This window comes from Balaenoptera physalus (assembly GCF_965194825.1).
Source record: "Balaenoptera physalus genome assembly, chromosome: 7".
Taxonomy (NCBI): domain Eukaryota; kingdom Metazoa; phylum Chordata; class Mammalia; order Artiodactyla; family Balaenopteridae; genus Balaenoptera; species Balaenoptera physalus.
The window spans coordinates 95,240,639-95,267,708 of record NC_138886.1 but is presented as its reverse complement, the minus strand read 5'-3'; the positions used below and the strand labels follow the sequence as shown (position 1 = coordinate 95,267,708).

The 27,070-nt window shown below is 44.8% G+C and overlaps 1 protein-coding gene and 1 long non-coding RNA gene across 7 annotated transcripts in view; both read left to right on the top strand.

Annotated features, from left to right (window-relative positions):
• LOC309664470 (uncharacterized protein) overlaps nucleotides 1-5,673 on the top strand; it is an 84,619-nt gene extending 78,946 nt beyond the window's left edge. For 2 of the 5 annotated variants that reach the window (XR_014265767.1, XM_082469956.1), the window contains exons 3-4: nucleotides 2,891-2,937; nucleotides 3,501-3,990. Coding sequence is in view for 3 of the 5 variants with exons in the window: in XM_082469956.1 (XP_082326082.1) it covers nucleotides 2,891-2,911 (21 nt within the window). In the remaining 2 variants the exon portion in view is untranslated. Of the gene's footprint in view, nucleotides 1-552; nucleotides 714-2,890; nucleotides 2,938-3,500; nucleotides 3,991-5,648 lie in introns of those variants that run through there. The other 3 variants (XR_014265766.1, XM_082469955.1, XM_082469957.1) reach the window with 3 other exon arrangements.
• Nucleotides 5,674-8,390: 2,717 nt separating this feature from the next.
• Nucleotides 8,391-22,079, top strand: LOC309664521. 2 transcript variants are annotated; one of them, XR_014265881.1, is made up of 4 exons: nucleotides 8,391-8,610; nucleotides 12,351-12,391; nucleotides 14,984-15,285; nucleotides 21,119-22,079. It is a non-coding gene; the product is annotated as an uncharacterized lncRNA (long non-coding RNA). The 2 variants fall into 2 exon arrangements; XR_014265882.1 differs by lacking the exon at nucleotides 21,119-22,079 and having other exon boundaries at nucleotides 14,984-15,634.
• The last annotated feature ends 4,991 nt before the right edge of the window (nucleotides 22,080-27,070 follow it).

Here is a 27,070-nt window from a genome sequence, read left to right as displayed (position 1 = left end):
TAAATCAAATGTCATGTGGGGCAGTTCAGGTATCAGGGAAATTGCCTAATTTATGTCTGTAGCATTGAAGATGCACCAACATACCTCTTCTGTGATTGTATTCGGGATACTCTTATGGGACAGAATTGGGGTAGGGGCTGCTGGTTCCTTGTGAGGCTTCCCCAGGACAGGAAGGAACCCAGGTGTGCTGCTGGCTCCTGCACGCCTGCCCAGCTCGTGCATCTTGTTCCTTGAGACTTCCCTGCCTTTCTGCATGCAGGCAGCCCCGGGGGAGGCAGTATGGGCCCCACAGCCAGACGGACACGTGGTGGGCCAGGCTCTTCTGTGGGACCAACCTCTCTTCCCGCCAGCACACCTCCCAAGATCCAAGAGGACCAATCCATGCATCCAACAGCCTGATCTTTCAGTCACACACATCTCTGGGCAGCTGTTCACTTCTTTTCCTGGCTGTCAACTGTGCCAGCAGAGAGGCCTGTGGCGGGATTCCAAAGTGCCCCAGGAGGCTTGTTAGCTGAAAGTCCTGCCTGTCTACCTCCTCCAATTCTTCCATAGAACTCCCAATCTTTAGAACCTCCAGAATGCCTTGAGCAGACCACATGTTTCTACCGACCATCCTCCCAACACAGAGAAGTGTTTGCAGTCTCAAGGATCAGCGCTGGGAATCAGCTGTCCCTGCAAAGAACAAGACCATGAAACCATGGGACATGAATGAGGTGCAAAGCGAAGGGCTGGGTCTATGGAGGGTGGCTGGGCAGGAAACTCCAGAATCTGGAAGTTGCCTGAGGATGTGCGAAAAGGCAAAATAGGCAAGTTATGTGTGGCGCCCTTGCCATCTCCTCTTCACTTTCTTTTGCACGTGCCCTTCCATGCCTAGCTCTCCTGCTCAGGGAAGCTCTGGATTTTGTTGCTACCTTTTTCCGGAGGCAGCCAGGTTCAAGGCCATTCCTTTCCCTTTCTCCCAGATTCAAACAAGCACAGCCTGCTTTCAGCAGGAGCCCAAGCTCACCAGCAGCCGGGGTGTCATGGGCTTCATGGGAAATGGTTTCACAGGCATCTGAGGAGCACTGAGTGTGCACAGTGGCCTGGGCTGCTCACATAATGACAGTTAGTGGAGCTACCACTCTCCTTACTGTGTGGGGAGCATTCTGAGTGCTAGAATTATCCCTTGCCCAGAGCTACTCAGCATTCCAGTCCTGGAGCCCAGATCTGGGCCCAAAGCCAAGCTCTGTCCTCGACACTTCTCCCCTCCTCTTCTGTAAGGGCCTCAGGAAGATGGATCTCTTAACGGGCAGTGAAGGCTCTAGACTGACAAGGGAATGCCTTAGGGGCCCAGATCCTTGACCTTTGCTGATCATGGTATGTAAAGATCACAGGAGAGCCAGGACCTGAGGAGGTTATGGCTGGGAAGTGACCAACACCAAAGACACTGGCAGCTCCTTAGATCACCCTGGGGCTGCCTGGCCTGCCGGGAACAAAGCTGGAATACTCTTGATCTAGGGAAATCCAGCCTAAAACAGCCGTTCCCCAGGTGATATAACCAGAGCCTGAACAGGGAGAGAATCACAGGCAGGCGAAGGGCCTGGCCTCTTTGAAGGGGGAGTCCAGCACGGAAAGCCCTGGGCAAGGGGTGGGAGGGGGTGGGGGGGCAGGTTGCAGACATGGAGGTGTGACCACACCAAGGCCGAGAACAGCCCTCAGGGGATCCACACTCCTGGGGTTCGCTGGACCCCGCCCAGCTTGCTGGAGGCCCAGTGCAGCGGGGAGCTCTGACGTGCCCGCGGACTTCCAGTTGGCGTGTCTACACTGCGGAGCAGCCAACTTGTGCAGCTGGCGGCGCGCCGCAAATCAAGTCGGGAAATTGCAGAGGGGTGGCCGACAGAGACAGCTGCCCATCCTCCTGCCTGGACGCTCATTTGGTGGGAGCCGAGGGTTTATGCACACGTGCCAGGGAGGGAGGGCCCTTGGGCAGCAGGGAGCAGGCTCTGGTTTGATCCTGGCGGCCCTTGCCAGTGGGCAGGGGCACAGATCGGTGAGGCTTTGGGTCCCGTAAGGTGGAACTGGTGGCCAGGCGTTTTAGGCTCTGTCCTCCACACTTGGCCTGAAGGTGTCAGCTCACACTGTGTCTGGAGAGGCTTCTTTCGGTGAGGTCTTCAAAGTCGGCCAGCCTCTCCCTCCTGGAGAGTCTCGAACCAGAGCCTGTCTCCAGCCTTTGGAGGCTATGAAACAGCCCCACTTCGGTTTTCCGAGATTCGCTGCTGGAACCGTTCACACCACTCACCACTCCACAGCCTGGTATGACACAGAGCGGCCCCCGGCAAAAGGGTCGTCACCCCAAGGGGCCTCGTAGGCAAGTGTGCCCCTGGGAGTCACGCCAGTGTGCGTGTGAGCTCCTGCAATGCCACTTACTAGTTGAGTGGCCATGGCCTAGGGACTGAATCCCTCTGAGGATGAGAATCAGAATTCCTGATTTCCTCCCTGCCTGCCTGTCCTCCTCAAATAGGTCACATTCCAGGAGTCCCCAGGCCATGCGGGTGAGAGGGATAAGGATGGAGCCTGTGAAGGGATGGGAGCGCCCATTGGTCCAGGAGAATCCAGTGTGTGGGTACCAAGCAGTTGGCATCCGGTGGACCCAGCAGGGATGGCCACCCCTTCACACCCTGCGCTGCTGAGATGCAGGGCACATCCTGCTGGGCACGCAGCTCCTGCCTCTGCAGCCAGGCCATCCCCAGGAGGGACTAATAACAGTAATAGTGACTATAGCCACCACCTGCTGACCCTGACTCTGTGCCCGGCACTCTTACAGGCAATTTATATCTATTATAAACTCATTTAATGCTAATAACAATGGTAAGTCTTTTAATGCCCTGTACTGTTGGTATCCAATTTACAGATGGTGAAACTGAGAAGTTAAAGGACTTGTCCAAAGTCACATAGTTGGTAAGTGACAGTTCTTAGATTCAAACCAAAGCAATCCAGTTTGACTCAAGAGAGCACTTTTAAGGACTAAGCTGAGGTGTCTCTTAAAGATACAGTCAGCACCGCTGTCAGCAGGGGCCAAGTGCAGAATCATGAAGGAGCAGGTTTTGGGGACCCAAGTCTGTTCCGTGTACGGAGCGCGGGGCTCTGTCACCTCACCCCCAGTGTAGAATGGATGCTCTGGTGCCAGGTGGCGGCCAGCAGAGCTAAAGGACAGCCTACCTCTGGGGCTGGGAAGAAAGAATCCATGGAGAGCTCCTTCCCTGGGTGTTGGGCCCCTCCTGAGCCCCTCCATTCACACTGAGCTCGGTAATTCTGCTCCAAACCCTGCAATGGAACAGCACAGGCCCCTGACAAAACAGCAAACCTTGGGGAGAATAGTGGCAGAATTAGAGTAACAAATGCCTAACACTGCGGTGGGGGCTACATAAGCATTAGAATGGAAATTAACCTGGAGAAGAGAAAGCTGGAATGGACTTTAGGGACTGGGTTTTTTTTTTTTTTTTTTTTTTTCCATTCCATAGATTGCCTTTCAGAGAGAAAATTAAACACTAAACAGAAAGCAAATGTTCAAGGGAAGAGGGCCTCTGCTTTCCCATTGGTAGCCCGAATGCTCAGGCTGGGCCTGCCTCTGAGGTCCCCATCAGACCCGAAGCCTGGTGCCATGGCCTACATGTCCCGGCCACCTTCTGCATATACTGTGGGTGTCGGGGGTGATGAGGGCATATCTCTATATAAGTAACCTTCAGTAAAGGGAGTTGAGGCGGGACAGCCATAAGGCCATCAGCTGAAACTGTTAGAGCCACTAATTGCTGCCTGGGATGATCCAAGCTCTAAGTGGAGCTTTTATGAAGCTGCAGAATTGCCAGGGGGTCTGCAGGACCGGGGCATCCCAGCAGAGAAGCAGCAGCCGTTACACTAATCACCACGTCCTCAGCCCGCCGCCCCTCCCCACGCCTCCCCCACCTCCATTCAGTTCCCGGCCTCTCGCACCCTAATTATTCGTGGGCTGGGGGGTGGTACATGCAGAGGCCTGACTCTCATAATTATATTAAGAGCTTTTGACAGGACCAACCGTTCTGTCTTCTATTTCTGTCTTGTTGAAATTCTACTGTGCTGAAATAACTGTGAGGAGAAGGATCCATCAACCCTTTCTGGAAAACAGACGAGACAGCAGAGTTCACTGTGCACCCAGCACTCCCGTCCACAGGGAGATTTATGGCTTGTTCTCTTGACTAACAGGAAGATTGCCCAGACTGAGGTCAGGTGGGAGGTGGGAATGTCTCAGAGTTCAATGTATTGCCTTCAGTTTTATGCCAATATCAAATCATAGGGCTGAAAGTGACCTCCAGGGGGTCTCTGACCTACCCCTGTTCCTATCTCATGGGCTGGCTCTCTCTTTACACCCCTGTTCTTGTCTTGACCTGACACGTGGTAGTTTGCCTTGTCAGGTATAAAAAAAGGTTTGCGCTGGCAAAGTCAAGGCCATTGGCCAGGACCTTCAACTGGCATGTTGGCCAAGGTCCTGACTGCCTTCCATCCCCAGCCATCTGCTTCTCTGACCTCAAGGGGAGTTAGCAGTATAAGAGCATAATGGCTGACACTGCAGGACTCCTGCAGGAAGCAGTGGAGGTGGAGGCATGAGGGTAAAAGGTCAAGAAAAGCACCCTGGACAAATAGTCACCTGCTCTCACTGAAGACCCGTACAATAACCAACATTATCAATTACATACCATATGCCAATTCCTGAGTTCAGCACATAACATGGTGTATCTAATTTAAGCCTCATGACAATGCTATGAACTAAGCATTATTAGCCCATTTTGGAGATGAAGAAGTAGAGGCTCAGAGAGTTTAAGTAACGTATCCAGTGTCATATGGAGAGTTTCATGATTGGAATTGTATTTATAACTCAGTTTTGAACCCAGGCAATCCCAGGTCCTCAGACCAGCTCCTTTTATTATTATTTTGCTTTATTCATTAGCAAGTTTTGCACCCGTGCATGAGTAAGTCACATTATGAGAATCTGTGTCTCATTTTCTTCATCTGGGGCCACGTGAGCACAGACTCTGGACTCGGACCTGCGTCTCTGCCACTGCTTGCTCTGTGACCTTGGCGCCTCACAGGGTCTGCTTTCTGTCATCCAAATAGAGATAGTACCTCCCACACGATAACGTTGCCAAGCACATAATAGATGCTCAATAAATGGTGTCGTTTACCATTATTATCAATAATAATATCTCTAATTCAGTCTTATTTAACCATCCAGCTCCAACAAGAGGGATGAGTCTCTTGTACTTTATGCATTTATTTAAATGGACCTATTTAAACATTAGATGGTGGCTTCATTTGAATGGAAGCCTCTAAAGTCAGGGGCTCTCATAATTTTCTGTGAAGCCCACTCTTTCCCATTTCCTCATCTTCATAGCACCCGCCTTGTAATAGTTATCAATTGGGCCCAGATTAGGTCACAGAAGGGGTGAAACTATTGACAAGCATGTGTATAAATGCAGTCAGTCCAAACAAATATCCACAAGAAAACCCACCAAAAGCAAGGTGAATTCATTCTAACAACTTTTGAGTAGGAAAAAAAAACAAAGAAAGGGTTGGAAAGATTAGGTCCACTGGCTTTGACTAAATGCTTCACTTTGTTCTGGATGTTTTGTCCTCAGGCAAAGCCCGCAAACATTTCTGGCTGAATCTCTGCGCTTCCCGGGTTCTGCAGCTATGTCCTACGAAAAGGAAACGGTTTCTCCGAAAACCCAATAACCTGCCTCCCGCTATCCTGCCTGTAGAGTATCAGGCAAGCACCTATTTAGGCAGGAAGGGAGACAGCAAGCAGAAGGGAAGACGTTCCTCTTTAAGTGTATGAGGTCAGGTGTAGCTCCAAGAAAAATCATAATCAGGTCTTTGGAAGAAACCTCATTCCAGCACAGATGGTCCTGACTGACAAGCCCAGCCAGCCTTCAGAGTGAGCGTTGAGACAAAGCTAAAGTAACAGGACTTTCCACCAAGGTAAGAGGGTGTATTTCAAGGGGAAAAGATGTTTTAAACCTGAATATTCATACTCAAATCACTGGGCTCCCTTTGCCTTTCCTTTTTTCCTCTATTAGATTTATTTTTCTAAGGTCTACAGCAATTATCTTGAAAGGGAAATTTTAAAACACTGCACCTTGCTCATGGTCATGGGGCAATGATTTTTTTTTTTCTTTTCTAAATTGGATCACCCATTTTGTATTTATTCATCCCTCCTGCCTCCACGTCTCTCTCTCCCCAGCTCTGGGACGGGCCCAGAGACAATCACCCCCATCTTTGAGTCAGCATTGCTCTCTAGCTCCATCCCATTCTCATCCCTCCATGTCAGTGCTGGTGGGGAGATCTCAGGGCTGATACCCAAAGGCTAGAAGGCATAGGGTGCACTCACATGCCTGGGTTTGTATCCTGGCTCCCCGCTTAGAGCTGTTTGAGCTTGGGCAAGTTACTTAACCTCTCTGGGCTTCAGTTTCCTCATTGGTAAAATGAGGAATGAGAACTAGGACAATTAAGACAAACAAAGCATGCTTGCAACAGTGCCCAGCACATGAGAAGTACTGGGTGAGTGGCATCTATTATTAATAGCCATTATTAGCCATAGATTCATAATGTAATCTCATAGATCTCTCTGCTCACATCATCCCAAAGACTACCTGTGGTCATCTGGGATGATACACTTTGGGCACAAGAGCTGGGCATTGCACACCACACCGTGTGTACACACCACACAGTGTGTGCACACCACACTGTGAGATCTTAGAGAGGGGTTTCCTGAGGCCCAGAGAGGCACCTTTGCTCAACCCAGTGAGGGCCAGGACTGGAGATCAGGTGGCCTCATCCTCAGGCTGAAATTTATTAGTCAGCCTAAGATTTAAAAACTTTGGCGGAAGAAGAATCACTCTCGAGACTCAAATCACATGAAGCTGAGCCTGGGTACGTGTGTTGTGCTTAAATGAAGCAGCTTATGATGTGGGTATTCAATTGCTATAATCTGTTCTAAATTTAAGCATGCGAAACGTCAAGTTATCTCACTATTTTGCTTCAGTTAAAAAAAAAAAAGAAAGATTTAGATTTATGACTGGATGTTACAAGAACTGCTGCTTCATTTCAAATCCTGGCAGGTCCCTCCAAAGCAGCAATTGACCAAGAAGTCACTTCCTGAGCTGAAAGTCAGTGTGCTGGCCCTGGAATGAACATCAGTGCATCAGCGATAAGAGCCAAGCGCTCTCTCCTGCCATTTTGGGGTGAGGTTGAGGGGAGGCCTTGAGGCTCCAGCTGCTCCTGGCACCCCCTATGCTCCCCGTATGGCCCCCAGCCCCCTCCCCTGCGCCCCTCCCACGTAGTGCTGCCACAGAGCTCCACAGGGCATGTCTGTAAGACCTGGGATGCTACATTCCCTTGCCCTCAGACCCTTGGCAAAAGTGTACCCATCTGAAAGGGCTCCCCTGGACTTAGTGCTGGGGCCTAAGGGACAGCCTGGCTTTGGGATCCCAAGTCACTTTTAAATGGCCTTTCAATGTCTGGGAATTCAAGAAGGTACCAGGGTAGGTTAAATATGTTTCTCCTGGTTTATGTGTTCTTGGGTAACAACCTTTCAAAACATCCTTTTTCCTTATCAAATGTCTGATAAGAAAACTTCCAGATGGCTAAACATCCCCTTTAAATAGGCAAAGGAAATGGGACCTGGGAGCACTTTTTATTCACTTTCTAACCGGGTCTGGTTACCCCCTCTGTCTGGTATAGATAAGCAAACATTTACTTTTTTGTAACTTAGAGCCAAGAGGCCAGAACTCTGTTGTGTACCTGGTGCTTTCACAGCTTGAGTAAGAGTACTGTCGATCATAAATTGTCAATTGCTCCCCAACCCCAAGAGCTGTACCAAAGGCCACCTGATCTAAAGCCATCCCTGATCAATTGCCATCTCATCTCCCCATCTTAATTCTCAGCACCTGGCTCCCCGAAAGTTTTCTTGTTTGTTTAGCTACGGTCTCCAGAGCACAAGAATATAAACTCCTGACGTCAACCTTGACCACAGCCGTGTCCACGGAGCCCAGAACAGTGAGTTGTTCAACACTCAAGGCTCTTTACTGTGTTAACCCTTGTTATGCAGGAGAGGCCAGGAAACAAGTGGAGAACCAGAAGAAGAAGGAAAGCCCCACGGGGTAGGGGAACATCTGGATATCCACCAAGTAAAGGAAGCTGTTTCCAGGAGAAATCCAAGGAAGGAAAAATCCAGAGCCTGATGACAATGTGGAGGTAGAAGAGGCTAGAAGGGCTGGCTTCCTTCTTTCTGCACTGCTGGACCTACAGGAATAAACAAGAGTTTCAAGTCTCAACGGAGCTTTTCAGTCACGTTTCTCCTTCAGCAAGCTGCCTGATGTTCACGTGATCCTCTCTCACATCCTCTGAGCCCAGCAATAGTCTCAAACCGGCTGCTGGAATCCATCCTTCGGTCTGCTCCCATCGCCCCTCATCATAGCCACAGGTGCTGTGGCATCAAAGGCCACACTGGACAGTGTTGGGAGCGTAACAAACCCTGTGGGTGGCCATGCCGCCTACCTAAACTGATAAGACGGCTCCATGGACTTCACACACTGAGATGTAAGTCAAGGAAGAGCCCACAGAGGGGAGGAGGGAGTTAGGCCTGGGGACAGTGCTCAGGAGCACTGCCAGATGCAGCCAGGAGGGGCTTTGAGCAGTGGATTGGTCAGCTCAGGCTGCGGAACAAAAGACCATAGACTCGGTGGCTTAAACAACGGAAATTGATTTCTCAGTTCTGGAGGAAGGAAGTCCAAGATCAGGTGCCAACAGGTTTGGTTTCTTCTGAGACCTCTGTCCTTGGCTCACAGATGGCCACCTTCTCACTGTGTCCTCACAAGGTGTCTCCTCTGTGCATGCACCTCTCTGGTGTTTCTCTGCATGTCCAAGTTTCCTCATTTTATAAGGACATCAGTCATATTGGATTATAGCCCATCCTATTGACCTCATTTTAACTTAATCACCTCTCTAAAGACTATCTCCAATCACATTCAGAAGTACTGAGGGTTAGGATTCAGCATATGAATTTAGGGAGGACACAGTTTAGCCCATAATAAGCAGTGTAGGAGCATGGAACCATGGGCACCACAGGCTTTGGAGGTTTGAAAGGATGGGCGGTGGAAAAGAAAGATTCAGTAGCAATTAGAACCAAGGGTGAAGTCCGGAGTTTAAAACCACCAGTTAGAATTGGGATCGTGTTACGGGTTGACTTGTTCCCCCTCCCTCCCCCAAATATCTTGAAATCCTATCCTCTAGAACCCCAGAATGTGACCTTATTTGGACATAGAGTCTTTACATGGGTAATCAAGTTAAAATGAGGTTATTAGGGTGGGTCCTAATCAAATGTGACTGATGTCCTCATAAAAAGGGGAAATTTGGACACAGAGAGACACACAGAGAAGGAAGGTGATGTGAACATGGAGGACCAGAAGGAGCAATCTACGAGCCAAGGAATGCCGAAAATTGCCAGCAAACTACCAGAAGCTGTGTAGACGAGTAAGGATTCCCCTACAGTTTTCAAAGGGAGCATTGTTTTTTGACCTCATAATCTAGATATTATTTTTTATAACATCAATGTAAGATTTTTCCAAATTCAGAATTTTTAAAAAATTTTGCTTACCCTTCTTTCTTGTATCTCAGACCTATTGAGGATTCTTTTTTTTTTTTCCTCTCTTTCTCTTTCTGTCTCTCTTTATAGTATAGACTTCAGAATTTCAATTAGTAAGCATTTGGAGGTCAACTTCCTCAGTGTTTATCTGAAAATGTCTTTATTTTGCCTTTGTTCTTGAGAAGTAGTTCTGCTAAGTATATCTATCTAGCTTGACAACTATCTTATCTGAGCATACTGAAGATATTGTCTTACTATTTTCTGACTTCCATTGTTGCTGCTAAGTCAGCTGTCAGTCTAATTATTACTTGTTTGTGGTTATCTTTCCTTTCTCACTGGCTGTCTTAAAGATGTCATTGCCTCTGATTTCTGCAGTTTTGCTATGATGTGTCTAAGTACGTTCTTTTGTCTACCTTCTTATTAGTTATTCTGCTTGGAAATCATAGGGCTTCCTGACTGAAGATTTGTGTCTTTCATAGTATTTGGAAAATTTCTCTCTCTCTCTCTGTCTCTGGGAGAGGAGATATGCTAATCAACTTTTTATTTTAAAACAATTTTAGGTTTACAGAAGCACAAAGATAGTGTAAAGATAGAAGGTAGTACATATACCCCACACCCAATTTCCCCTATTATTAACATTTTACATTACTAAGGGGCAGTCTCGTTTGCTTTAAAATTCTGCTTCTAACCAGTTCTCTTTGTCCTCTTCTTCTATAACTCTCATTAGATGTATATTGGCATTTTTAGTCTATCTTAAATGTTTGCTAACCATTCTTTCATATTTTCTATCTCTTTTGACACCTCTTCTTCCATGTAATTTATTTAGACCTATCTTCCAGTTCACCAATTCTCTCTTCAGCTGTGTCCAAACTGCTGTTTAACCCATTGATTAGTATTTTATATTTCATTTATGATAGTCTTTACTTCTATAAGTTCTACTGGATATTTTTCAAATTTCATCTGAACATTATCACTTTGATACCTGCTGCTCCTTACTAGTGTCTTTAATTCCTACTTTGTTTCGTTAATCAGGTTGTATTCTATATTTCATAATCCCAGTATCTGAAGTCTTTGTAGTTCTGGTCTTTATTTTTTCTTCTGACTCTTATTCATGAAATATTGTTTCATTTTCTCTTTTGTGATTTTTTTTTTTGTAAATGCATGTTTGTTGCAACTCTATCAGTGAAAATTAAGGCCTGGGTTGAGAGCATGACTCGTGTTTGCTTATGCCAAATGGGGGAACAACAGCCAAGAGTCACCTAAGTGACAATACTTGGGTTGGGAGAGGGGGTTACTTGTCTAAGTTCAAGACAGACAGTTGTCCCTGTTGTTTGTCTCTGAGTGCCATAATGGTTCTTGCATTTCTAATTTCCCTTTCTTCTGTGGGTGTAACTCTTTTTAAAACCTATAAATACTTGTGGTGGCCTTTGATCTGCCTCCCCCCTTTGAATCCATCCCCCTGGGCACTAATGTTCTAGACCAGTGGGATGCACACAATGCCCCCAGGGTTCACTTGCTTCTGTATTGTGCTGACTTACCTTCCTGGATTCCTGCAGCAGTTCTGCACCTGGCCACCACCACAATGCTCTCTAAACCACACATAATGTGTATACTTTATATTTATTACAAAACACTCCCTAAAATATATAATCATGTACATATTTAAATGACATATATTATATATACATGTTTATGAATATATACAATTGAACAGTTATTATTATGCTGAAGAAGATATGGAAGGAGAAGGAAAGAAGGATGAGTTCATTCATACTAGGGCAGCAACAGCAAAATAAGACAGACAATGATTTGCCCAATATATTTACACTCATGAGGTAGGAGCATGAGTGGGATACCTGTTTTAGCATCTGACACCTTGTTAAGGTAAATAAGAAAAATTTCATTAAGAATTCCAAACATGCCAGCAATAATTTTTGGATGCCATGGTTTCCACACAACGGAGGGAAGAGGAAGGCTGGGAGGATGGCAGGGCAGCTTCCCTGTGCTACTGACTTTGCCAGCACTTGAGCCCTGGCAGGGAGTTAGAAAAAGCTGATGTTAGCAACCTCAGGCATATGACTAACAAACATTCCCAACACTTCTTAATCCACTTCTTAGTTCTCTTTCCAATCACACTCAGCAAACTTGCACTTTTACCTTCATAGCTCATTATCTGAGTTACCATTGTTCCTGTTTCTCTCAAAGTCGGTCTCCAATTCTCAGAATCTCTCTTCTCAGCTCTCCTGACAGCCCTTTTCATAGATATATAAATGTATTTCTCCTAGTTCTTCTTTGGCTCTGTGTGCCCAGGTGACCAAGGCAACACATGGCTATAGAAGTGACTATCCCTGAAATGGGGTCAGGTGATGAGAAAGTGAGTGTGTTTAGGCCTTAATGCCTGGGGATGCAATGGCATCCTATCTTTATGTGTGATCTGAAGTCAGCTTGCCTTTGAATGAGACAGGTCTGAACCATCACTGGTGCTGAAATAAACTCTTTGTTTACTCCAAGCCACCAAGGAACACACATTTAGCTCATCGCTGTTGAGAACGCTGGATCCCTGTGACAGTCAAAGAGGCTTCACTTTTGGCAATGAATGGAGGCTCTGCCATGGTGATGATGGTCCATGACTTTTATCTTCCATTTGTGGCTTCTCAAAGCCGAAGCCCTGGTGAACTTTTCCTCTCTCTTCTAGGTCATGAAGAGGAAACCTGGATTCTAGATGACTGCAAAGAGGTAAAATATCTCCAAAAGATAAAATTCTTTACTTCTTTCCAAAAGATTTTAGTAACAGAATGGTGCTGTATTTTGTGAAATCATATTACAAAATGAATTTTGCTAAAATGGAGACAAAAACAGACTAACAGCAATAAAAGCATAGCTTACCTTAAGAAACAAAAATAAAGGTATCCTGTATTGGCCATTTGTAAACTTTTATAAATTCTCTGTTTATGTCATTTTAAAATCCTTTTTTTCTTAAAGTTTTTTTTTTTTTTTCTTCAAGGTTCATTCATGTTATATTTATTTATTTATTTATGGCTGTGTTGGGTCTTCGTTTCTGTGCGAGGGCCTTCTCCAGTTGCGGCAAGCGGGGGCCACTCTTCATCGCGGTGCGCGGGCCTCTCACTATCGCGGCCTCTCTTGTTGCGGAGCACAGGCTCCAGACGCGCAGGCTCAGCAATTGTGGCTCACGGACCCAGCCGCTCCGCGGCATGTGGGATCCTCCCAGACCAGGGCTCGAACCCGTGTCCCCTGCATTGGCAGGCAGACTCTCAACCACTGCGCCACCAGGGAAGCGCCCCTCCTTTTTTTCTTTTAGATTATCTTTTTAAAAAAATTCACCTTTCTTACTGATCTCCATCTATGCGGATAATATTCTCCAACTTGGTGGCTTAAAAAAAACAAAGACTTTTTTCTTTCTTTACTAGAGAAGTTTTAAATTTTATAAGCTCAAATCTGTCAATCTTTTTCTTTATGCCTCCTGAATTTTTTGGTTTTTGTTTGTCTTGTTTAGGAAGGCCTTTCTTATCTCAAGATTACAAAGAGATATTCTAATCATCTAGGTTTTCTTTTTACATCTTGATCTTTAATCTACCTGGAATTTATTTCTGTGTATGGTATGGGATAAGGATCCAACTTAATTTTTTTCCCTTTATGAGTATCCCTCATTGCTCCTTCCTGGCCTGTTTGGCTGCCTTGAAAAGATAAGCCTGGAAATAATCAGCCCGCAAGGTATTCCTGAAATCAGCAGCAGGATTCCATTCTGTTCTAACTACATAAGTGGTTAGGGTTATTTTCAAGCGCAAAGAGTGCAAGTGAAACCAACTATGAATGCTTAGTTGTAACAACATGAATAACTTGCTGGTTTTCTTCCAGAAGATGCTCTGACCATAGGGCTCTACCACCTCAAATTCATTTCCTTTCAATTTTAGAAGGAATTATTATACATTTGCTTTATACCTTGAACATTGGGAATGATCATACAACATACCTCCCCTATGCTCAAAATGCTTAGTCTTATGGGAAAACCAATTATATATCAATATGTATCTATATCTATATAATATAAATATATACACATGCAGCTGAGTTGAATAAACACTCTAAGGCAGTATATATTAATGCACTATGACGCGCTAGTGAATTCCTATCTCCCCTCCAAGTCCCCGAGAGGGTAGGATGGTGTCACTGTCGTTTTCATTTGCCTGGAACAAAGTAGGAGATTGGTAAACGTAGGTTGAATGGAATTGAAATAGCAGATAGCATCGGAACTGAGAGAAGAGAGAAATCTTCATATTTAATAAAGGTCAGAGGATGTTTCCTAGAGGCGACACTGTGCTGGCCCTAACGATCTGGAGAGATAGAAAAGAGGAGGGAGGGGCTGCCAGGGTCATCTGACCCTGAGTATTGTCTCCCTTGGAACCAATTTTCTCTGTTCTCACATATTAGTTCAGGTTGTCTGGGGGGGAATTGAAAAGGTGCAAACATGGTGTTGATCTCTCTCAATCATCAAATGCTCCCAGAGCCCCGTAGCTTTTCAAACCCGTGGAAATAGATTCTCTGGGACCAACGTCCCTACTGACGCTCCTCTTTGCAGGAACGACCAGCCGAGTGTGAGGCGCACGCGGGAATCCATCTGACACAGGGCTTTAGCGCCGTGAGTACACACCGTGCTCACAGAGCAGAAGATACGAAACACCCTTGGCCGTCTCATCAGAAGCCCGAGTCTGACCTCTCCTCCCAGAGCCAGTGCTAGTGTCAGTCACCAAAGAGCAGCGGGTTTTCTGCCCGAGCACAGGAGCGACACAGCTGGCCCTGGAGATGCTGACCCTTCAGGTCAGCCCTGAGGAGGACAAGGAAACGAGGCTGAAGACAAAAGAATGGCCCCAAGCCCACACCCTAAGTCAGAGCCCCCCGAATTTGCCTGGCACATTTCCTGGGACCTCAGGACACTGGGACAAGGAGACACGTGGCTGTGACCTAGGCCAGGAGAATACAGGTTCATGCAGACCAAGCTCCTCTGCACCCTTCTCTGCTAACGAGGACCCTGTGCCCAGCCTGTTGGAGCAGAAAGGTGGAAAATCAGACACCCTCCTGGCCTCCCACGGGCGAGAGGATGCTTCATGGAAGGCCCGGGGCAAGATGAGCTTTCCTCTCTCTTGAAGGGTGCTATTGAGCCCGCCCAGCTCTGCAGGGAAAGGGTCTCATTTCCAAAATGACCATTGGTGATTTTTCTGTTTTAAATTAGATTTAGCAGAGTGGCTTTTGGCATTCACTTACCCTCTTCTGTTTTCCTTCTCTCCTACTGGAAATGTGGGACTGAACCAGGATTGTGAACACGGCATGGCTATACGGGGGCTGGGGTTCTCCGACCCGCACCTTTCCTGCTTTTGCTGAGCTCTGCTTGAAGCCAACCTCCCGCCATCAACGCATGTACTGAAAGCAGAATTTGTCTTCTGAAACCTCCTGGGCCAAGATTTCCCCAAATTGCTGGCATATTAAAACGAAGCCGCCCTGTGAAATACCGAGCGGGGATCCAAGGCCACAGTCAAGTTCACCTGCCCCACCTGTCTCTAAGCCATGCCCCTGGCCTCCACACTCATCACTGGGGGCGACCTCTCCGTTCTGGGGTGAGTCTCCCCAGCTCCGAGATCCTGCTCACGACCCTTCTGTGAGTCCTTGACTACGGTGGCTCTAGCCCTTCCTCTCCAGGCCACACTAGCCACCACCAGCTCCAGGTTAAACCATCCTCCAAACTGCAGTCCCCTTGCCTATAAAATGGAGATTGCACTTATACCTGCCTCCAGGATGGTCTTGAGACTGGGGTGACAAAATGACTGGAAAGCCCTTACACTCTACCCCATACACATAGCACGTGTGGAAAAAGTACATGTGGACCGTGGCCATGTTCCCCACCCTCTCATCCCATTTTGGCCTTTAAGATATCTTTTGGAAATTTTGAGTTTATGTAAATCAGAAGAATACATTCTAGCCCTCTCCCCCCCCCTCGGAAGCAGTAGGGGCGCCTCCTTCTCCTTGGCAATCTGCAAGATACACCCTCTGTCCCTGGTACTCAGAGACTCCGGGAAGGTCTGATACCTGTCCCCGAGACCCTGTCCTCACACCTCTGTCCCCCTTGATCTCCAGCCTGCTGTTCTGAGCACAGGCTTTTCTCTGCATGTCAGGAGTAGGGCTTTCGAGGGGGACAGAACACCTCACTCAGGAACTTGGCTACCTTCTGGCACTAGCCCAAGGAAAACCTTCCTTCCTGCCAGGGTCCCACCACAAAGAGAAGAAAGACGAATTCACCCAGTACTTACTGAGCATCTCCCCTGTGCCCGGCACTGTCTAGGAACTGAGGAAACATCAGTGCACAAAACAGACAGATATTCCTGCCCTTGTGGAGCTTATGTTATAGCAGGGGAGGGCAGTGGGGACAATAAACACATATTATGAATAAACAGAAAAAAGTTAACACAAATTAATCTTTTAGCAGATCATCCCACCACACTGGCATACCCCCAATTTAAAATATATGTACTTTTTTCCAGTGGTGGTTTAATTCAGATCATAATGGCCTTGATGACTGCCCTCCTAAGACCAGTGGGGCTGGTCATAGAGTTCAGCAGAGATTTGTTTAAGCTTCTCTTTTTAAAAAATCCATGAGCAGGCCCAGGAAAACCTCCCCTATACCCACAGTCACATGTGAGAAAGGTCGACCTTATACAAACGTTTGACTAAAATTTGCAAGACTGAAACTGGAGAGAATGCAAGTACCAATATAAAAGGCATTCTCATGAGAAGCCTGGTTCAAAAGCTTTAAAAAGAAACGTTCTGCACAATATAATACACCAAGAAAAAGAATCTGCCTCAGCAGATCTCTACCCTGCAGCAATTTTCCCCAAGCTACTGAAGCAGGTTCTGTGGTAGGTTGCCTGAAGGAGAAGGCGTGTCCTTCGAAACCAAAGAATCCTGTGCATTGAGAGGCAAATTTCTTCTAGACCTTCATTTGCTGTAAGTATTTACATGCAAACACACACACATACACGCACACACAACCAGCTAGCTAAAATGTTTCTTCTTCTTTTTTAATGTTTTTTAACAGATTTTTTTGATGTGGACCATTTTTAAAGTCTTTATTGAATTTGTTACAATATTGCTTCTGTTTTATGTTTTGGTGTTTTGGCCGGGAGGCATGTGGGATCTTAGCTGCCCGACCAGGGATGGAATCCATACCCCCTGCATCGGAAGGTGACGTCTTAACCACTGGACCGCCAGGGAAGTCCCTTAAAATGTTTCTTCTAATCCCCATTTTTTTTTTAAATTTATTTATTTATTTATTTTTGGCTGTGTGGGTCTTCGTTTCTGTGCGAGGGCTTTCTCTAGTTGTGGCAAGCGGGGGCCACTCTTCATCGCGATGCGCGGGCCTCTCACTATCGTGGCCTCTCTTGTTGCAGAGCACAGGCTCCAGACGCGCAGGCTCAGTAGTTGTGGCTCACGGGCCTAGTTGCTCCGCGGCATGTGGGATCTTCCCAGACCAGGGCTCGAACCCGTGTCCCCTGCATTAGCAGGCAGACTCTCAACCACTGTGCCACCAGGGAAGCCCCTCCCCATTTTTTAAAAAATTAATTAATTAATTAATTTATTTATGGCTGTGTTGGGTCTTCATTTCTGTGCGAGGGCTTTCTCTAGTTGCGGCAAGCGGGGGCCACTCTTCATTGCGGTGCGTGGGCCTCTCACTATCGTGGCCTCTCTTGTTGCGGAGCACAGGCTCCAGACCCACAGGCTCAGTAGTTGTGGCTCACGGGCCTAGTTGTTCTGTGGCATGTGGGATCTTCCCAGACCAGGGCTTGAACCCGTGTCCCCTGCATTAGCAGGCAGACTCTCAACCACTGTGCCACCAGGGAAGCCCCTCCCCATTTTTTATGAGAACTTGATCTTTCCTTCAGAGATTCTGCCTGCTGTGGAACACTCTTGTTTCCAGATCTGTCCTTAGCTGATGTTTCTTGCCCTTTAGGAGGCAACATGCTAAAGGATGCTATCCTTTAGCATCCCCTCCTGAGATGCCTTTCCTGACTAGTCTAGGACATACCCTTCAGACCATACTCCCCACCCACCCTCTGACTCCCTTTTAGAAGGGAAGGCAGAACTAAATATCATTTATTTAGTTTTATCAGAACTAAATATAATTGGAAATGATCTCTTTCACTCATTGATTCCTTTGCTCACTTGTTTGTTGTATGTCTGCTTCCACTGGAAGATAAGCTTCATGGGAACAGAAAGCTTATCTTGCTCACTCCCCAGCTCCTAAAACAGTGTTTGGCAAGAGCAAATGTTCAATAAACATGTGCTGAATGAACACATGAAAACCTGCCAGACTTCATTTAGCAAAGCAGCTTTGATTTTGCTGCTACCTCAAGTGGACATCTTATTTCCCTTCCTTTTATCAGCAGTCCAGTGTTCTGTCTCCACTTTCGATCACTCCTTCCTCAGTCTGGCTTCATGCCTGACCCCATCGCCTCCATAAAGCAGATCTCTTGAAGGTCAGCCATGTCTCCTTCAACGTCAGACTCAGCGGTCTTTCCTTGGCCTCGGCTGTTTTTGACTTATCTCCAGATTTGGTAGTGAGGAACCTTCCTGAGATGCTTCTCATGAATGTGGCCCTAGTAAACTGAGCCCTTTGCTTTTCTATGTGTTTTTATTTTGCCTCTATAAGTATGTGTTCTTCCTATGTATTCCTTAAGTTTCTGTCCTTAGAGTTTTGCTTTCCACTCTCCTCTTTACATCAAAGATGGTATCTACTGCTCTGTCTTCATCAAGGGTCTCAGTCTTAGATGATACATATGGGAGTCAGAGCAGCAGTTGCACAGATAGCAGTTCTTTGGCCCTAGGCACATGTAGGATTATTTATCCACATTCTCCTGATCTCAAGGATGATCACATGACTTGCTTTTGCCAATGAAATGTGAGGGGGGAAAAAAGGCATGTGACACTTCTGGGCAGCAGTTTTTTTTTTTTTTTTTGTATTGGTAATAGCTGTATTTGAAAGTTCCCCATTGATACATGAGGTCTGGATTACAACTTATATACAATATGTGATTTCCAAAAAAGTAAAGAAAGAGAAGGGAAGGAAAGAAGGAAAGAAAGGAGGGAAGGAGGGAAGGAAGGAGGGAGGGAGGGTAGAAAAGGAAACCTATATTCATAGACATCATAATATGGGATGTTTATTTCCAAGAGAGATTCTACTGCTGCTATCGTGCACAAGAAGCAGCACAAATTAACACGAGATTAAAATTTGCTCAACTTTCTAACTGGCTCCTGGTTGTCCATGTTCCCCTTGCCCAGTCTCCATGATCATTGAGAATACACTGAAATGGAGCCTCCATGAAACTGCGTCCCTGATGAACAGTCTCCTTGCTGAATTGCGGTGGCCATGGTGTGTGAGTTATAAATAAGCACGATTGTTTCAAGTCACTAGGATTTTTAGTGCTGCTTGATAAGGCAGCATAAGCTGGCCTATTCTGACTTTCTTCTGAAGTTCAGTCCCCACGTCTCCAGCTGCTTTTAAGATTTCCATCTGGCTTTACTTACAGAAGTATAAGCCTAACATGTCTATACTTGTATTTATCATTTTCTTCCCCAACTCTACAACATACCACTCCCCCTGACTTTTCTATTTTGGTTAATGGTACCAACACTCTTCTCAAAACCTAAACTTTATACAATCGGTTACCATATTTTGTCTCTCCTTCATTTATACCCCACTTTTTTGTTCCCACGGGTGCCTCCTGGGTCTTGCCTTGATTAGTACACTCGTGGGTCAGTCCTATACTAGTACACCTCTTGAGTCATCTCACTGCTTCCATTAACTCTTCTTCCTTTGTCATGGGCCATTCATGAATGTGATAAAGGTAGATTCCAGATCATATTATTCCTTTGTTCAAAAACGTCAATGTGCCGCCGTTGTCTACTGAATCAACTCTCAATCCTGGATCTAGCATTTACAACCCCTTTTTTCTCACCTCTAATCTCCTCTCCCACTATCCCTTTGCATGGATCTTACATGAGCAGTGAACCCCTTAACTCACTATGAATGGGATATACTCTGAGCTAGTTTGCCTCTGGTGCACTTAGAATTAATTCCCTGTCCTTGCTTTTCTTCCCATATGCTTGTCAAAACCCAAGTCCACCTTTGAAATCCTGCTGAGATACCACTTTCTTCATAGAACCTTCTCTGATCGTTCCAACCAAAAAGCGACTCCGCTCTCTTCTGAGCCCTCAGCTACTTGCCCTGCTCCACTTCTTGCTGCCACAGTAATTTCTGCAGAAGTCTCATCTCCTCTACAGTAACCTTTTCTCCTTGAAGTCACCATAGCCTGAACACCTTTGGCTTCCACACAGAGCACAGGTCCTAACTTTTGTTGTTTTCCCATAAACATTAGTTGAGTGAAGAAGCACCAGGGCATGGCCTCAGTTCACAGAAAAGCTGTGTGACTAAGCAAAGTGAATGCATGTGGGAATTTCACAATTTGACAAAATGGAGAGCTATATCAAGTCTAGGCAATAATTAGTGTTATTGTTGGTTTTTGGTTTTGCATCTATTAAAAAATGGGCCATCACTGGGCTATGAAATTTGTTGTGAATTAGAAATGTACTGCGGGTGATAATGACCACCTAAATATTAGAAACATCTGTGGCTCACCATCATTAGCTTTTCCCAGTGTAGTTTATGAAAGAAATACTGTCAGATCCCAACTGTATACTTAAGACTGTTTATTTATAGCACAGTAAGTGCTGGAGAAGTAACTGGAAACCCTCAAATCTCCCTCTTATAATTTTTTTTCCAGGAAAAATCCTTATTACTGAAATGGCTCCTTTATAACCTTCTCCTTGATCTGGGATATCAGCTTCTCACCATCTAACTCTGGGAATACAGATGACATAGTGTTGTAAAGTAATGAGTGACCACAGAGCCGATGACTCTCTAAAGATGAGAAACATAAATACAGACCAACATAAACATGAACTTGCTCTGAGAACTTTCCACATCAGTAGTTCTTAAAAGTGTAGTCCACAGACCAGCAGCACCAGTAGCACCTGGACCCTTTTTGGAAATGCAAATTATTGAGCCCTTTCTCAGACCTACCAAATCAGAAACTCTGGCAATGGGGCCTAGACATTTGCATTTTAACAAGGTCTTCTTGGTGATTCTGATGGGCACTGAAGTCTGAGAACCACTGCTCTATATCATCTGTTAAGACATAAGGTCAAGAGAACTGAGTAAATTCTATTGGGTGGGCCAAAAATTGCCTTCGTTTTTAAAGTAAAAAAGCAAAAGACACATTTTTCATTTTCACCAAGAACTTTATTGAACAACGTATTCACTGTTTTGTTCCACTACTTTCTGCTGTTTTTCAGGTAACTTCATAATTCCATCTTCCCAAAACTTTTAATCTTTTTCAGCAAAGAACTGTTCCAGGTGCCTTATACAGTCTTCCAGGGAATTGACATTTTTTCCATTAAGAGAATTTTGTGAAGACCAAAATAAATGGAAATCCGAAGGTGCAATGTCTGGTGAATACGGCAGATGAATCAGAACTTCCCAGCCAAGCTGTAACAGTTTTTGCCTGGTCATCAAAGAAACATGTGGTCTTGCGTTATCCTGATGGAAGATGATGCGTTTTCCGTTGACTAATTCTGGATGCTTTTCGTCGAGTGCTGCTTTCAGTTGGTCTAATTGGGAGCAGTACTTGTTGGAATTAATCGTTTGGTTTTCCGGAAGGAGCTCATAATAGAGGACTCCCTTCCAGTCCCACCATATACACAACATCACCTTATTTGGATGAAGACCGGCCTTTGGTGTGGTAGGTGGTTGTTCATTTCGCTTGCCCCACGATCTCTTCTGTTCCACATTATTGTACACTATCCACTTTTCATCACCCGTCACAATTTGTTTTAAAAATGGAACATTTTCATTACGTTTAAGTAGAAAATTGCATGCGGAAATACAGTCAAGAAGGTGTTTTTCACTTAACTTAGGTGGAACCCAAACATCAAAGTAATTAACATAACCAAGCTGGTGCAAATGATTTCAACACTTGATTTGGATATTTTGAGTATGTCAGCTACCTCCTGCGTGGTATAACGTTGATTGCTCTCAATTAATGTCTCGATTTGATTGCTATCAACTTCAAGTGGTCTACCCAACCGTGGAACATCGTCCGGTGAGAAATCTCCAGCACGAAACTTCGCAAACCACTTTTGACACGTTCGATCAGTCACAGCACCTTCTCCATACACTGCACAAATTGTTTTTGCATTTCTGTTGCATTTTTACCTTTTTTGAAATCATAAAGCATAATATGCCAAAAATGTTGCTTTTTTTCTTCCATCTTCAATATTAAAATGGCTACACAAAATTTCACCAATTTTGATAAGTTTTTAAAAAATGCACGTGGATATGACAGCTGTCACATACAATCTAACAAAATTGTTTTGAATGAAGTTAAAGACAGTTAAGTGCTACTAAAGCCATCTTATGGAAAAAAACGTGTCTCTAGCTTTTAGATTGCTCATCTGTTCTGAATATATTAGGCCTATGCCTGCACTGACACAGAGTGTGTGTGTGTGTGTGTGTGTGTGTGTATTTAATGAAAATATTGGTATGAACATTTTTGATAAAATATTGATGTCATGGCTTGACAAATATTCTGAATTATATATTATGTTACAGTTTTAGCTTGTCTCTTGGGTTAAATACTCATTCAAAGCAGCTTAAATTGGGGGTAGGGGGTTAATGTGAGGAATCAGGTGAAGTGATTAGGAGACCCCTTGGATATCTAAGAAGAGGAGATCTCAAATAGGGTGGAGGCTCACACAGTCTGTAGCTGACAGATGGTTCTGAATTCAAGACTGATCAAAGCATCCTGGCAGAGCTATAATGCTACGCCATGACTGTGATGCAATTACAGTGTTATATGTCTGCTTTTTTAAAAATCCTACTATCAATTAACTTCCTCTATTTAATCATGTTTTTTGTGATCCACAATTTTGGGTTGTAGGGCTAATTCTTTCCATGTTTTTCTTTTGAGAGAAAGAGTATGATACGTTCAGCTTATCTTTTGGCTGCCACATTACTGGTTATTTCTGGTGAGAGTCAAATACTTAATAACTAATACAAGGCAGACCTCAACCAATCAGAATGGAGAATCAACCTACTAGAAGAGGGTGCCAACGAATTAGAATGGGCACTGACTGAACACACCTGGCATGGCCTTATGAATGCATACCTGCTGAATAACAGGCTGAAAAATAGCTGTTTAGATTTGTCCCTTTTGAATGGACTTTGGGCCAAGCAAAGGATCCATATAAGCAGAAACTATGGGGTTTTTTTGCTCAATATCATCTCCACAGAACTCAGCACAGTGCTTGGTACATAGTAGACACTCATTAACTGTTTAACAGGCCATAACTTGGAAAACTATATTTCTAAATATTTAAATAATACCAATAAATATACTTAAAATTCAAGCTCTAAGTCAAATTAAATATGTTGTTCCTTCCGTGTAAATGGCCTTTGAGTCTCCTTATCTATTCCTCTTGCCCTAACCCCTGCTTCACCAACGTGCACATGGACCATTTCAACAACTCTCTAATTCATCTTCCTACCTCTAGAATCTTTCTCTCTAATACAACTTCTATACTCTCTCCAAAGCATCTCTCCATTCCAATGTTTAAGTATTCCAGTTACTTATCCATTTTCCTGTTTGAGGATATGTTCATGAATAAAAACAGTATAAAGATATACGTAAAGGTGATACACATTAATGCAGGATAGTAGTTGCCTCTAGAGGTATAAGGAGGAGTTAGAGAAAGGTTCAACCTAGTAATATAACTCTTTATATGCTTTATATTTAAAAATTCAAGTATTTTAAACATTTTTGTAGACCACAAAAGAGTTGATGTTATCGTGTTACTACTAGTAGGGCTACCAATAAAATAATAAATAGATAACATTTTTGGCAGTAGGTTTCTGCTTCTAGCCATATAAGTAAGTGAAGTGCTGGACTTCCCAAAACAACTATAAAACTGAACAATGTGTATGAAGCATCTGTTTTCAGGTATGAGACAACATTCAGGGTAGGACTGTGAACTTGAGGGGAGGAAACGCAGGAAGTGAGCCCGTGGGCATTCTGGCTTTCTATCTGGGGACACTTTTCTGGCTCAGCATAAGGAGGAGCAAGCCAAGCCGAGCTGTCATCCTGGTGAGCTAAGGAATCAAGGAGACAAGTTCTGGGCTGCTGAAGCAGCTGGCATTTTTGGACAGAGTACCTGAGAAAAGGGAGCTGTACAGAGAGGTGACCTCAGAAGTCAGCATGATAATTCACCTCAGTTTCTGGGCTGAGGACCAGACTATGTATGAAAGGGCTAGACTTTAGAGATCAAATATTTTGAGGAGATTAGCTGAAAAATGATTCTGGGAGATGTTGGGATTTTAGACCAGCCAGAGTGGAGACACCTCCCTGAGTAATGCACACATTGTTATTACTCCAGAAAGACCATAACTTAGGGATGAGGGCCATGCTCTAAGACTAATTTCAAAACTGAAACAGACCTGCCCTAACATAGAATGAAAAAAGTTTGACAGGACCCAAAGACCCAGAAAAAAGTTTGACAGGACCCAAAGACCCCACCAATGACTTAATAGTAATTTAAATACAAAGAAAAGCACATCTAGGTAAAATGTAATCAAACTGCTGAAAACCAAAGGTGAAGAGAAAATCATAAAAGCTGTCATATTTTTAAAAATATACTAAAAAAAGAGAAGGAAGAGTATGAATAATGGCTGACTTCTCATCACGAATAATGGAGGCCATTATGATGAGAAGACAATGGAATGACACATTAAAGTTCTACAAGAAAGAAAAAATGAAACAAAACAAAACACAAAAGTCCTATAGTGCAGTTGTGATGGCAGGAGCTGCAGCTACCATCTTCAAGGATGTAACCTTGAAGAAAAAATAAGCCTCTATATTTTAAGGCTACTTTTACTGGGGACTCTTACCTATGACTGAATGCAATCTCTAACTAATTCAAGAAATAACTTTGGTTGAGCACTTATTATATACTAAGCTGTGTTGGATGTGGTCATTTCTTTTGTCATTTAAACTCCCAAAGCCCTTTGAAGTGGGCATTCTGCACCTCAGTTTACAGATGAGTAAACTGAAACAGAAAAGTAAACAGTAAACAGAAAATTTCACCTCCTTCAGGTGAGCATTTCTTCCTGAAGAAAACTAACCAGCTCTTCCTCTATATGTGCCTGTCTAGTGTATATCTTATCTAGCAACTGACACAGATTTTAGGCATAAAAACATACACTTTGGACATATCCAGAGAATCCCTTTGCAGCCTGGAATGGCTGCAATGGCATTGCTAGTGCTTGAACAGAATTTAATATATACTTTTTAAAAGTAAAATCAAGAGAATACACTGTCTTACAGTATATTCTTCAGAGTTGTCATTATTAAGAAGACCAGCTGTGCAGTGGAGACAAGAGCCAAGTGGCAATTAGTGGAGAGTTTTACCACTAGGAAACCAAAAACTAAAAAGTTCTTACAATCTGCGGTCTCCCTCCAGGACCACTGCTTGCTGGTGTCTACCCTCCAGTGCCTTGGACCCTTGAGCTATGGTCTATGTTTCTACCAGTGTAATTCACCATGTTAACAGAGTGCAGGAGAAAAAACATATAAACATCTCAATAGAAGGAAAAAAGGCATTTGACAAAATTTAATACCCATTCATGTCAAAAACTCTCAGCAAATTAAGAGTAAAAGGGAACTTCCTCAATGTGATAAAGAGCATCTGCAATAATCCTACAGCTAACATAATACTTAATAGTTAAATATTGAACACTTCCCCCCTTAAGACCTGAAGTCTTGGGCAGAACTTACAGGAAAGATTTCGAGATACAGGTTTCCCTCACCATCACAAAGTAGAACATTCCTATGAAACCTTCACAATTTGAAATGACTTAAAGCAAAGAAGCAATTACTTTAGGGCACGTCTTACTAACGGGTGCACAAAATAAATGGAGGTAAAGCAAGACGCTCACAGACACAGTTGCAAGCGATGGCAGCTGGATGCTGAGATGTTGAGTGCAGTTTCTGGGGGGGGGCTTGGCGGGGCCACTTTCACTGCTCAGGATGAGCGCTGCCTCTATAAGGGCGCACTGCAGAACAGACGCCGAACACTACTTTTGCTTTCACCTTTTCTCATAAAAGCGAAAATCCTCTTCAGATTTCTTTCGGTTAGTGAAAACAATACTAATGTAGGTCTTTCCTAAAGGTGAAGTGGTGCAAAGTGGAGGGTGCCTGTAGTTCCCCACCTGACTGTGCCCTTTGCTCCTCCTGAAGAACTAGATCTTTGGTTTTGTGACTTTGGGATTATTTCTCTAACAGTCTTGAAGCACCATGTACCTAAAGGTTGATTGGATGGTCAACCTTGAGGGCTCAGCACCTGTCAGAACTCAGAACGTTCAGGATCAGTCAACCCCCCATCTGCTCCCCATACCACCAAAGCACTGGGGGTTTTGGGGACTATTTTGATTTTTGTTTGGTTCGTTTCATTTACTGTATTACAAGCAACTTACATAAGCTTCCTGGCTGTTAGCACACAGATCAAGAATGAACTAGGCAACATGCACCTTTCCCCACATTTTTCAATGGTTCTCCAGCAAGAGCTTGAAATTTGCTCAGAAAAGCTTATGATTGCCTAACAGACGGTTTCTTGTTACCATGCTGTTCATCTTTCCCAGGTAGGGCCTGAGTCATCCATCAGTGGTTCAGGGTTTGTGTACCCCAGCATATTGTCAGGGCCGGGCCCTGCTGTCCTTGAGTGGAAACCCAAGAAGTCTGTTGTCCCTGGCAGCCTACCAGCCAGACCTATGACAGAGGGGAGCCCAGACTCTGGAGGTGAGACCCAGAAAAGAGCCTGACCTATTTCTTGCTTAGGAAACATCCAGAGAAGCTGCATGATCAGAATGCAAGGATCTGCCTACGAGGATTCTGAGGTCGCCCTGCTCCCATCTAGTGTTATCTTCCAGGAGACGGGACTTCCCCTCCCATTCCCAATGCTCCAGGACACACAGAGCCAGCCCATATGGAGTGAACTCTCCCAGGGTATTTTTAAAGTCCTAGCTTTTGGATAACTGCCCAGCTCTGTCTGTCTGCCCAGCTGCTCCCTTCTGAGAAGGCCCTGAGCTGCCTTCCTTCTTGAGATTCCTCACTGGGGTCTCTCTTGTATGCAGCTCTGACTGTGGGCTGCTGAATCCATTGGGGGTACCTTCATCTCCAGGGGAGATTAGGCAAAGTCTGCTATTAGGGAACTCAACAGACCCACCTGCAAATCCAGCAGCTG